Genomic DNA, 13,184 nt, shown 5'->3' with positions numbered 1-13,184 from the left:
CTCTCAAAAAGTGCCCCTTGGCCGGCTCTTCCCAGCGCTGTTACAGCAGCTTGAGGAGTCCCTTTCTTTGGTGTACATAAAAACCTGTCAATCACCTGCAGCGGCACTGGGGGCGGAGCCAAACTAGTATAATATATAACTGAGGGCACCACTAATATAATAGGATCACCGACTCTACACTTAGTATAAATATGTACAAGAAGAAAAAGTGTGTATAGTAGTCAGGACCATGGAGAATATTAAATGATCAAAAAAATCTTTATTATGCAACAAACAAAATACATACATTAATAAGAGAGTTTAAAAAGCCAAGTAGAGCTTACATGTAACCACAGGTGTATCCATGTAAGGAAAACCACCACTCCTCCAATGTTCAAGCTGCGGAAACCCCAAAATATACACTAATGTACAGAAAACCTGCAAAAGGATGGCAATATTGATCTATCAAGGCAAGCAACGTGAAATGTCCACAAGTGAATGAATCTAAAAAATCGTAAATGACCTAATGAAAGTATAATAGTAAATCCTTGCACTGGTAAATATTAATCATGCCAGACTATGTCAATGTGGAGTTAGCTAGAAAGGACCAGGATAACCGGTCAAGAAAAAAAAGTAGCCATCAATCTAATAGATGAAATCAAACAAATTGGGACCGGTATGTAGCAGCCATGACATGGGGGCAGAGACCCCACGCGTATCGCACAAAAGTATTTTTCAGGTTGACTAATTTTATATTTTCATAGATTTGACTTTTATGGACGTGGCACTACCACATGTGTTTTTTTTAATCTTTATTGTTAATGTGGAAAAGTTGGGTAATTTTGAATTTTCTTTAATTGCTTTTTACTATATTTTGTAGGGTTAACAGAACAGCTCATGTGTCAGACCTTCTTCTTAGTCAAACACCATCATCCGCAACAGCATGAATGGGACCAAATTATGGAGTGCAACCTCACCCCAAGCAGAATGGGACCTTGATTAGAAACCAAACAGGCTATCATATGGCTTGATACAATGAGAGAAAGGGCTCCAAATGCACCCGGTGGCGCGCTGCTGACCTGGAAACCACTCTGTAATCATGTCAGTGCAGATGTCGGGAACAAAAAATGTATTAAAACAGAAAGTAACATTTTTCTAAATCAAGACATTATCATCCACCAGATTACAGCACAAACTACAAAAAAAATACTTGAGATACTGGATGTTTTTCAATTTTTACCTTCGCTTTTTCATTGTGAGCAAGATGTCGCCATGCTGTACAGTGCTGTTTCATTTGTCTATTGTGGTGTTCTCACTGCAATCAAATTGAATAAAGTCTAGTTGACCGAAATGTTAACTTTTCTTTTTGGATTGCCATTCTCATTAAAGTTGCATTTTTCTAGCAATTTCAAGAGTGTCGGATTTTTTCTTTAATTGGTTCATGGAGCGGTATCCTATCCAAGCACCACATTGTTATACAGGATAGGGCTATTTTTTATTTTTTTAAGATAATCCTGCTTTAATCTTCTCCACAACGTTATCTCTGACCTGTCTGTTGTGTTCCTTCATTTTTATGATGTTGTTTGATCCCTAATGTTCTCAAACATCTAAGGCCTTCACGGGATAACTAAGTATAGTAAAAACTAAATAAAACACAGGTGGACTTGATTTACTAATTATGTGATTTCTAGAGGCATCAGACTACATGTGGCTGAATATAAATGTATGTCATATTTTTACAATATTAGAAAACTATGCATCACGTCCTTTACACTTCACAAATGCATGCTACTTGGTGTATCCTATAAAATCCCAACAAAATACATTTAAGTTTATTAGTGTAACATGAAAAAATGTGGAAAAGTTCACAGGGTATGAATACTTTAGTCAAAGCACTGTATGTGAGCTTCTGTGCTCCTCTTTGCTTGTGGTTTCTTGCTCTGCAATTCTCTCAAGCTTATGAATTAAAGAACCAATTGTAATGTATGACCATTAATTTTCTATATCATATCAGCCACCACAATGTCAGTTTTCTTGCAAGCCAAGGTAACGTTTAAAAATTCCATTTCAAAAAGAAAGAAAAATATTTTATTTAAAACTGTGACAAATGTCAATCACATATAAGAAAAACATACAAACGCCATATACAGGGTAATTATTTTATCCACTGTGGGAAACCAAAGCATGTCATTCAGTGCTGTCTTGGCTCTTATTTCTTGTTTTCTCATTTCTATTTCGAATTAATATCTGTACCACCTGGTTAATGTCTATTCCTAAAAAAAGAAAAATAGTTTATATTGTGATACAACAATATAAGATCATCTAAAAGCAACAAAAGATGCAATTTGGAGAATCAGTGCACAGTTACAGTGTAAAAATTATTGTCTCAATACACTATGAGCAATCATTATAACAGACCAGTGTAAAAGACAGGAGAAATCAATGATAAAACTTGTTCTAGATGTTGGTCATGATTGATCATGTCACGATGAAAATTAATGTTATTGCCATCATGATTGGTTAATAAAGCTTAGTGACTGCTACCAAGAGTAGGGCCCTGTGAAAACTTCTTACTTGCAATATTGTTTGTCATGAATTAAAAAAAATTGTAGCCAGGAGAATTTCTAAATACGAATACATAATAGCAATGCAGAGGCGGACATATCGCCAGTGCAGCTGATGCAACTGCAACGGTGCCCGGAGGTTGAGGGAGGCTCATGGGTACTGCCCATAGCGGCAGAGTATGCAGCCGCTATTGGGCCACTCAGTCAAGATTAGGGGCAGGAGTGAGAGGGGCCCAGTTTAATACAGCATCGGGCCCCACACACACCCTCCGATAATCGTGTCGACTACCCAGAGCCGGGGAGAGAGCTGCACACAAATTGCAGGAGTTCAAAAAGGGGACGTGTCATGCAGGGAGAGACGCTGGCCAATGAATGCTTTCCCCTCCTGACTGATGTGAGCGCTCACTGGCTGCCGTCTGTCCTCCTGCATGGCGTGTTCCACTGATGAGTGTTCACCTGTAGCCAGTGGTCCGGGCCGCACAGCACACAGGGACAGCAGTGGAGGAAGAGCAGGACTTCTGTTGTATCCTCTGATCCCTCCACTGTTCCATTCTCAGCAGCAGCTTCCCACAGAGAAGAGGTCAGGGGATGACTCTCACTGCACAGGACAGCACAACAGCAGGGGGCTGATATCAGTCCTCTCTGCTGTGTCCCCATCCCCCACAATTGGTTCTGCAGCCCTCTCCCGCTGATCTCTGCACTATGTGGAAGACCTCCTCCAGGGCTCATCTGAACACTTGACGTCATAGATTAGTATGTGTGTATGTATATGTGTGTGTATGTATGTACAGTATGTGTGTGTGTGTGTGTGTGTGTGTGTGTATGTATGGTATATGTAGGTCTGTGTGTATGTATGTATGTACTTTATATGTATGTACAGTCTGTATCTGTGTATGTACGGTGTATATACAGTGGGTACGGAAAGCATTCATACCCCTTTACATTTTTAAATCTTTGTTTCTTTGCAGCCATTTATTAAATACAAAAAAAAAATCATTTTTTTAACATTACACTCTGCACCCCATCTTGACTGAAAAAAACAGAAATGTAGAAATTTTTGCAACTTTAATAAAAAATAAAAACTGAAATATCACATGGTCATAAGTATTCAGACCCTTTGATCAGACACTCATATTTAAGTCACATGCTGTCCATTTCCTTGTGATCCTCCATGAGATGGTTCTACTCCCTCATTGGAGTCCAGCTGTGTTTAATTAAACTGATAGGATTTGATTTGGAAAGGTACACACCTGTCTATATAAGACCTCACAGCTCATAGTACATGTCAGACCAAATGAGAATCATGAGGTCAAAGGAACTGGCCAAGGAGCTCACAGACAGAATTGTGGCAAGGCACAGATCTGGACAAGGTTACAATAGAATTTCGGCAGTACTCAAGGTTCCTAAGAGCACAGTGGCCTCCATAATCCTTAAATGGAAGAAGTTTGGGACCACCAGAAGTCTTCCTAGACCTGGCCCTCCAGCCAAACTGAGCAACCGTGGGAGAAGAGCCTTGGTGAGAGAGGTAAAGAAGAACCCCAAGATTACTGTGGCTGAGCTCCACAGATGAAGTAGGGAGATGGGAGAAAGTTCCACAAAGTCAACTATCACTGCAGCCCTCCACCAGTCGGGACTTTATGGCAGAGTGGCCCGACAGAAGCCAATAAGTTCAAGACATATGAAAGCCTGCATAAGAAAAAAAAAACACATGAAGGACTCCCAGACTAAGATTCTCTAGTCTGATGAGACGAAAATAGTCCTTTTTAGTGATCATTCTAAGCGGTATGTGTGGAGAAAACCAGGCAGTGCTCATCACCTGCCAATACAATCCCAACAGTGAAAGGTGGTGGCAGCATCATGCTATGGGGGTGTTTTTTCAGATGCAGGGACAAAACGACTGGTTGTCATTGAAGGAAACATGAATGTGGCCAAGTACAGAGATATCCTGGATGAAAACCTCTTCCAGAGTGCTCTGGACCTCAAACTTGGCAAAAGGTTCACATTCCAAAAGACAATGACCCTAAGCGCACAGCTAAAATAACAAAGAGGTGGATTCAGAACAACAGTGTGACCATTCTTGACTGGGCCAGCCAGAACCCTGACCTAAACCCAATTGAACATCTCTGAAGAGACCCAAAAATGGCTGTACACCAACGTTCACCATCCAACCTGACGAACTGGAGAGGATCTGCAAGGAATAATGGCAGAGGATCCCAAAATCTGGTGTGAAAAACTTGTTGCATCATTCCCAAGAAGACTCATGGCTGATGAACGTTTTTGATTTACCAAATGGCTGCAATGGAACAAAGAATGAAAAATTTAAAGGGGTATGAATACTTTCCGTACCCACTGTATATGTCAAGTATATGTGTGTGTATCTGTGTGTGTATGTCTGTACAGTATGTGTATATATGTACGGTATATGTATGAACAGACAGTATGTGTGTGTAACTGTATGTATGGTATATTTGAATGTATATCTACATAAATCGGCGCAAGGCCACGAACTGCGCCTACACTAGTGACATTCACGTCACCGCTATTCCCGCGCAAGCGCAGTAACAGCCACAACTGCGCGCTCTACCCGCTCTACTTCACCGCACTCCCCATTCGATAGCATCAGGCCTATTTCTAGTATGGAATATGTGTGTGTCTGTGCATGCATGTACGGTATATGTGTATGTTTATGTGTATGGTATGTGTATACTATTTGCGTATGTAACTATGTATGTACAGTATGTGTATCTTTGTGTATGAATGTACAGTATATGTATGTGTATCTGTATGTATGTACGGTGTGTGTATGTATGTACATGTGTCTGTATGTATTGTGTATGTACGGTGTATGTGTGATCACTGGGATTTGACCACTGGGCCTCCCAGATCAGGGCACTGCAGTCTCGTCCTGGATTGAGCAGAATTGTGCATGCTCAGCCTCTCCTCTATTCATTATCTATAGATCTGTTGAGAGCATCGCTCAGCTATTTCCATCAGTTCTATAGACAATGAATAGAGCAGATATCAGACATATAATATATACATGGTCAGGCTCTGCCGGTTCCAGCAGTTATCATATAACCAAGAGGATGCGCCCTGCACACGGGTGGCGAGCATTTATATTGGTATATGGTCTCCATCCTGGTAAGTGTTGCTTCCATCCTGCGCCCTAATCTTGTCATGTGCTGCTACCATCTTGCGCCCCCATCCTGTCATTTGCTGCTCCCATCCTGCGACCCCATCCTGTCATGTGCTGCTCCCATCCTGCGCCCCCGTTCTGTCATGTGCTGCTCCCATCCATATGCCCCATACGCTGCTCCATAAAGGTTGATGGCCCCCATAAGATGCTCCACAGTATATGCCTCATATGCTGCACCATTATGGTTGATGGCCCCCATAAGATGCTCCATAGTATATGCCCCGTATACTGCTCCATAAATGTTGATGGCCCCCATGAGATGCTCCATAGTATATGCCTCATATGCTGCTTTATTATGGTTGATGGCCCCCCATAAGATGCTCCATAGTATATGCCCCGTATGCTGCTCCATTATGGTATGCTGCTGCGATATATATAAAAAAAAATAACATACTCACCTATCGTCGCTGGGCGCCGAGTGCTGGGGGGCCTGAGCAGGCAGGGACACAGGCGCGCTGTGGGGGTCAGGTGCCAGAGTCGCCGCTAGCTCAGGCCCCCGACACTTGCTATAGTCACCTGGCCCTGATCCAGCTCTGCGCGCTGCCGTCTTCCGGGTCCTCTGGCTGTGACTGCTCAGTCAGAGGGCGGCGCGCATTAAGCGCGTCATCGCGCCCTCTGAACTGAACGTCACAGGCAGAGGACCCGGAAGACGGCAGCGCGCAGAGCTGGAATGGGACAGGTGACTATAGCATACTCACCCTCCTGGCACGTCCCTGCTTCTCCGTTCGAGAAAGCGGTGTGCGTTCAGTGCTTACGCATACCGCAATCTCCTGGGCTGCGTCACTCTGTGGGGTCCAGACTGCGCCGGCGCAGTCTATAAAGGCTTCAGACAGAGTGACGCTCCCAGCGTTATATTATAGACTAGTTATTGAACCCGTTCTACGCCCGGGTGGCGAGCATTTATATTGGTATATGGTCTCCATCTGGGTATGTGCTGCTCCCATCCTGCGTCCCCATCCTGTCATGTGCTGCTCCATCCTGCGTCCCCATCCTGTCATGTGCTGCTCCATCCTGCGTCCCCATTCTGTCATGTGCTGCTCCCATCCTGCGCCCCCATTCTGACATGTGCTGCTCCCATCCTGCGCCCCCATTCTCACATGTGCTGCACCCATCCTGCGCATCCATCCTGTCATGTGCTGCTTCCATCCTGCACTCCCATTCTGCATTGTGTCTTCAAGAAAATGGCGCCGGAAAGCGCGGACTGCGCAGGCGCCGATTCCGGCAGCAGGACCAAGAAAATGGCGGCAGAAAGGAATCAGGTGGCGTAAGTAACAAATTGCTGTGGCATGAAGTGCCACAGCTTCATGCCACAGCAATTTGTTACTTGCGCCACCTGATTCCTTTCCGGCGCCATCTTCTTGGTCCTCCCGCTGCCGGGATCGGCGCCTGCGCAGTCTGCGCTTTCCGGCGCTATTTTTTTTTCTGACACTGGCTATAATGTAACGCTAGGAGCGTCGCGCCTGCGCAGTCTATAAAGGCTTCGGACAGAGTGACGCTCCCAGCGTTATAGATATATATATATATATTTTTTTTTTTATTACACACATACAGTATATATCTCCATCTCAGTGAAAAAATATAAATATATTTTTAGAGGTGTGTGTGTGTGTGTGCCACTGTAGCAAAGTACTGTGCAAAAGCAATAAATCAGTGGAGGAGCTCAGAAACAGCCAACAGTTACAAACTCCCCCACTGGAAGTAACTCACTGATTCTTAGCTGATCTCATTCTCATGATATTAAAATAAATGCAGTCTGTGCCATTTAGTACATCCAATTGTATAAACAATTTGTGCAGCACCGAAATCCCCGAATATTCTTTTACATATGAACAACTGACTTGCTAGGAATTATAGATTCAATGAATTATTTTTCCTAAACAAAATGTATTTGGTTCCGCAAATTCATTTTTGGCAAAACTACATTCTGTAATGCTGTAGATAAGCCCCCAATGTATCCTGAAAGGTAAGAAAAACGAGTTAGATTATACTTACCCAGGGGCGGTCCCGCTGCGGTCCGATCTGATGGGCGTCGTGGTCCGGGGCCTCCTATCTTCATACGATGACGTCCTCTTAGTGTCTTCACGCTGTGGCTCCGGCGCAGGCGTACTTTGTTCAGGTCAGAGCAAAGTATTGCAGTGCGCAGGTACCGGGAAAGGTCAGAGAGGCCCAGCGCCTGCACACTGCAGTACTTTGCTCTGCCCTCAACAGGGCAGAAAAAGTACACCTGCGCCACAGCAGGAAGAAAAGAAGAGGACATCATGGAATGAAGATAGGAGGCCTTGGACCAGACCGCTACACACATCGGACCAGAACAGAGACCGCCCCTGGGTGAGTATAATCTAATGCGTTTTTCTTATCTTTCAGGGTACATCAGGGGCTTATCTACAGCATTACAGAAGCTGTAGATAAGCCCCTGATGCCGGTGGCTGCAGCTCATTCTCGAATTTTGGGGTGACAGATTCCCTTTAAAAAAGCATATTAGATAAATCCTGGCACTGTCTGCACCGAACAGTGTCAGACTGTAGCGATATACCCTATGAGCAAGGGCAATGATAACACCCAGTTGTGTTCTTCATAGACTTCTATGAGGAACAATTATACAGAGTTCTAAGAAAAAATGCTCTAGAACTTTTATATTATGGGGAATTTAGGTATTTACCAAAACAATGTCTGGAAACCTCCCCTGTCATTTCTAAAAGGAACATGTCATTTCAGAATTGACTATGTGACGTTAGGGCACACAAGGACTTTGCATAATTTTTTCAGTTAGGTCCATGTTGTATTTCACAGGCAGCAGTAAAAAGGAGACACTCAGTCGCTGTACACACCTGCTCCATTCCAGTCATCCAGCCTGGGATCAGCTGAACATCAGACAAGTGAACAATGGCTATGATTGCAAGTTATCATTGCTCTGTTCTGCGTCACACCCGGACAGCTGGTACGGAGTGGGTATAGTGTGATTATTAGATTTTCTGCTTTTATCTTTCCAGAAAAAATATACCCTACATTGAAAAATAGGTGAGAAGCCCTAGACTAGAGTGTCCTAGCTTCACTTAATGGCCATGACTTGGTGGAAGGTTCTTTTTAAAGTAGAAGTAATTACAGTCAAACCAAGACTTACATTTTTGAAAACAATAATATTCTGTGTTTTTAAAGCCCAAAACTCAAGTAAAATTATTAACTTAGAAATTCTAAAAAAAACGCTGCTTTACCTTTAAGGACTGGTTTTGTATCCGCAAATTTAGCAACCTCTGCTATCAGCTCTGAAATCTGCATGTTCTCTTTTCCACCAAATGATATACCAGCAGCAGCATGCCTGTGGCTTGTAGAAGTAGGGAGATTCAAATCACCAATCCTTGGTTTATTTGCAGCAGGATCAAATTTGGAGTCCTCCTCTTCAGACAAGAACAAACACCTAGATGGCGGTTGATCTTTGCCGAACTCTGACATAGAACAGTGACTCTGAACCTTTGTTGGGCCTTGTGAAACAGAAAAATAAGGCAATTACCCAAACTTTAGGTATACGTTCGCATTGTTGGTTATGTGCTATTTACAATGTTCTTTAAAGTTAAAGGGGTTTTCCGATACCTTAACACACCACTCTAGCTTTTTTTTTTATTGCACTTCTGGAGTGGTGCTTTAAATGTAATTCTCCTGCCCCCTTGCAGTGGACCCAAGTTAAGATGGTGACTACACAGGTGCAGTAATACCGATGAGGCAGCCAGCCTACAGTGAGGGATTGGCCGCTTGGAACACCAGTGCAAACAAAAAAGAATGCAGAGCGTATGGCTCAAAGCCTATTAATGACGCCCTATGGCGAGCTAACCAGTGCTGACTAGAATGCATCCAGTGTGAACAGAGGCCACAGTTTACAGAGCCATCTGGGCCCAGCTGCACCATGAAAAATATATAAAGCACCATATTAACCTGGGTCCCCTGCACCTTGATAGTGCATTTGTTTAGAGGCCTGGACAGGTAAGCACTTTTGCCTCTGTATTGTTTTTTTTTGACAGTCAGAGGAGAGCAGAATAGATCATCTCCGTCACTAATGACATTCTGTCTCTCAACCAGCCTGCTGAGTGAACGTCAATGATTACATTCCGTTTGGGAGACATACCTATGAATGGTGCGCATTTCAAGCAAAACATTAGTGGAAATAATAAAAAAAAAAAAAAAAAAAATCAATCTTCAGTCAGGCTACCAATGAAATAGTAAGGAATTTCAAATAAGAATCAATTAAAAAATGCTACATTTTTAAAAATTGTTAATAAGACAACCATAACCCCTTACAGACATCGGGGGCAATAGTATGCTGCTGTCAGACATCCTCCCTTTGATGTGGGCTCCGGCGGTGAGCCCACATCTTTCCGGGGACATGTCAGCTGTTTTGAACAGCTAACATGTGCCCGCAATAGATATATAAATTACAGTTGGCATCTGCCCAGTATGGAGCAGGTACAGCTCTTGTGCCTGCTTCATACACAAGCACGCCAGCTGTATACTTGTATGGCAGGGTATGCCAAGGTGATATAAAGTATAAGCTAACATTCAGTTATCAATTTATTCATACATTTCCACAAGGAAAGCTGTAAAAGTTCTGAGAAAAGACTACAGAATTGTCATGCCATAAAAAATCTAAGCATTCAATTAACCCCTTAGTGACGGAGCCAAATTTTTGAAATCTGACCAGTGTCACTTTATGCGGTAATAACTCTGCAACGCTTCAACAAATCCCAGTGATTTTGAGACTGTTTTTTCGTGACACATTATACTTTATGATAATGGTAAATTTAGGTCAATATGTTTTGTATTTATTTATAAAAAATATCAAAAATTTGAGAAAAATGTAAAAAAAAATAGCAATTTTCTAAATTTGAATGATTATCCCTTTAACTCAGATGGTCATACCACAGCAAACCATTAATAAATAACATTTCCCACATGTCGGCTTTACATCAGCACCATTTGTAAAATGTTATTTTATTTTTTTAGCATTTTAGAAGGTTTAAAATTGTAGCAGCAATTTTTCATTTTTTCACGGAAATTTACGAAATGTATTTTTTGTGGACTTATCCATGTTTGAAGTGACTTTAGAGGTCTCATATATTGGGAAACCCCCAAACATGATACCATTTTAAAAACAGCACCCCCTGACATATTGAAAACTGCAGTCAGGTAGTTTATTAACCCTTCAGGTGCTTTACAGGAATTAATGCAAAGTGGTATGACAGAAATGAAAATGTGTATTTTTACCACCTAAATGTCTCTAACTTCTGAACAGATTACTACAGCAATCAGACTCTAAGGCCGCGATTTGGTCATGAATTGCCATGGCAAACATCAGGACCACACAATCATGATCTGAGGGCACCAATTTGAATAAAGAGGAAGCCCCCACACTCTGTTAACCATTTATAATGAAGTAGTCACTATTGACAGCAGCATCTAAGGGGTTAAACAGATTTGGAAGGTGCAAACACTGATCGTGGCTAATGCAGAAAGTTGTCAGCTATAGTACACAACTGACAGATGCTCTATTGTCACCTGTATGGGGAGGCTATTCTCTTATATGTCAGGTCAGTTAAAAGGCGTATTGGCGGTCATTAAGGGGTTCATGTCAGGAGGCCACAAATCCTGTTGTAAAAAACACAAACTGTATACCTATACATCCTTCCGGGGAGGCTTGATGCTGATCTGAAGCAAGAGTGTCCGGTTTCTTCTTATCCGATACATGTGATTCAAGACGGAATGATTTTTTTAATACAGAACTCAAGACTGAGGGCCTGATTATGCATTTTGGTTTGCCTGTACTTAATGAACCAGAGGAATAAAATACTGGAAGAGGAGATCCTGTAGTGCCTGAAGAAAAAGATGATATTAATGTGATGTGATAAAAATATAATACAATTTGGGCCAAAATTGTTTGGACAGTGACACAATTATTAAAATTTAGACTCAACATCAGTACAATGGAATTGAAACAAAGCCATAAACTGAAATACAGGCTTTACATATTAAATAGGATGTCTCATCACCTTGTGCAGGAGCACACTGCACCCCAGCCTCCCGGCTTCCTGCTTGCAGGGGCACAGTATCCTGCTGCATTTTTGACAACTTGGACCAGCGACATCGTCATGCTGCTGGCCTGGACTGTACGTTCTCCGATGCTGCAAGCAAAGTCATACAAAGTTTGCTTTGCGTCTGTAGCATCATATGAGCAAAGTTCCATCGACCTGGATGAGTCAAGAGAGAAATATGTGCACCAGCAACTTGGCCTGCTTTAGAGCACTGCTTACGGGCTCTATGGGGAAGAGTTTGCAAACGTTGTACAACTTGGGCAACAAGCAGTGAACACTAGGTTTAGTATGCTTAACTGGCCACATCATGGAAAAGTGGCTGCAGATTTTTCATCTGCGTTTCAGAGATATTTGTTCATAAAGTTTGATGCTAATTTTTTGCAAAGGCCAAAGGGGTGTTAACAGAGTCTTCTGTCGAGGTACCTTTTCTCCAGCAAGACACTGACTAATCATGAAAAGGAGACATTATGTATGGGAAAAACAAAGACTCATAGAGAATGCTAGACTCTGCTTTCTTTGTGCGATATTGAAAAATATGTAATGACACACAGCCCTGCTCTCCACATTACTCTTACTGCCATCAATTTACTATTAAGGGGTAGGAAAACAGGGCTAGTTTTCATTACAGACACTGCTTGTAGCTCTCCTCTTACAGCACTGTTGGCTCTACTCCCATTTCCCCCACACTGACACAACTATGAGGGAAGTACTGTAGAGGTGTTTGTAATAGAACACAGCTCTGATGTACTCTTCTTATGTACTTGTAAGAACAATGGACAATGAACAGTGTGTCAATTACAAACACCTCTGCCCCTCTCCTCTTGAGGAAGTTGGTATCTGGAGAGAGGGAGAAGAGCAGTGCTGACAGCACTGTAAAGGTACCGTCACACTTAGCGACGCTGCAGCGATACCGACAACGATCCGGATCGCTGCAGCGTCGCTGTTTGGTCGCTGGAGAGCTGTCACACAGACAGCTCTCCAGCGACCAACGATCCCGAGGTCCCCGGTAACCAGGGTAAACATCGGGTAACTAAGCGCAGGGCCGCGCTTAGTAACCCGATGTTTACCCTGGTTACCAGCGTAAAAAAACAAACAGTACATACTTACATTCAGCTGTCTGTCCCTTGCCGTCTGGTTCCTGCACTCACTGCTGGCCGTAAAGTGAAAGTGAAAGCACAGCACAGCGGTGAGTCACACAGCGGTGACTCACCGCTGTGGCTGTGCTCTGCTTTCACTTTACGGCCAGCAGTCAGTGCAGGAACCAGACGGCAAGGGACAGACAGCTGAATGTAAGTATGTACTGTTTGTTTTTTTACGCTGGTAACCAGGGTAAACATTGGGTTACTAAGCGCGGCCCTGCGCTTAGTT

At 42.9% G+C, this 13,184-nt stretch overlaps 1 protein-coding gene across 7 annotated transcripts in view; it reads right to left on the bottom strand.

The window, feature by feature from the left end:
* Window positions 1-241: 241 nt before the first annotated feature.
* Window positions 242-13,184, bottom strand: part of LOC138642413 (uncharacterized) — a 347,309-nt gene continuing 334,366 nt past the window's right edge. For 5 of the 7 annotated variants that reach the window (XM_069730555.1, XM_069730560.1, XM_069730556.1 and 2 more), the window contains 3 exons: window positions 11,401-11,598; window positions 8,952-9,218; window positions 2,026-2,252 (listed from right to left, as the gene is read on the bottom strand). In XM_069730555.1, the coding sequence (XP_069586656.1) occupies window positions 2,167-2,252; window positions 8,952-9,218; window positions 11,401-11,598 (551 nt within the window). In that variant the 3' untranslated portion in view covers window positions 2,026-2,166. Of the gene's footprint in view, window positions 2,253-8,951; window positions 9,219-11,400; window positions 11,599-13,184 lie in introns of all 7 variants that reach the window. The other 2 variants (XM_069730557.1, XM_069730558.1) reach the window with 2 other exon arrangements.

The sequence above is a fragment of the Ranitomeya imitator genome, chromosome 6 (genome assembly GCF_032444005.1).
Source record: "Ranitomeya imitator isolate aRanImi1 chromosome 6, aRanImi1.pri, whole genome shotgun sequence".
In the NCBI taxonomy this organism is placed as follows: Eukaryota; Metazoa; Chordata; class Amphibia; order Anura; family Dendrobatidae; genus Ranitomeya; species Ranitomeya imitator.
Note: the sequence above shows the minus strand (reverse complement) of the source record. Positions and strands in the feature narration are given on the sequence as shown.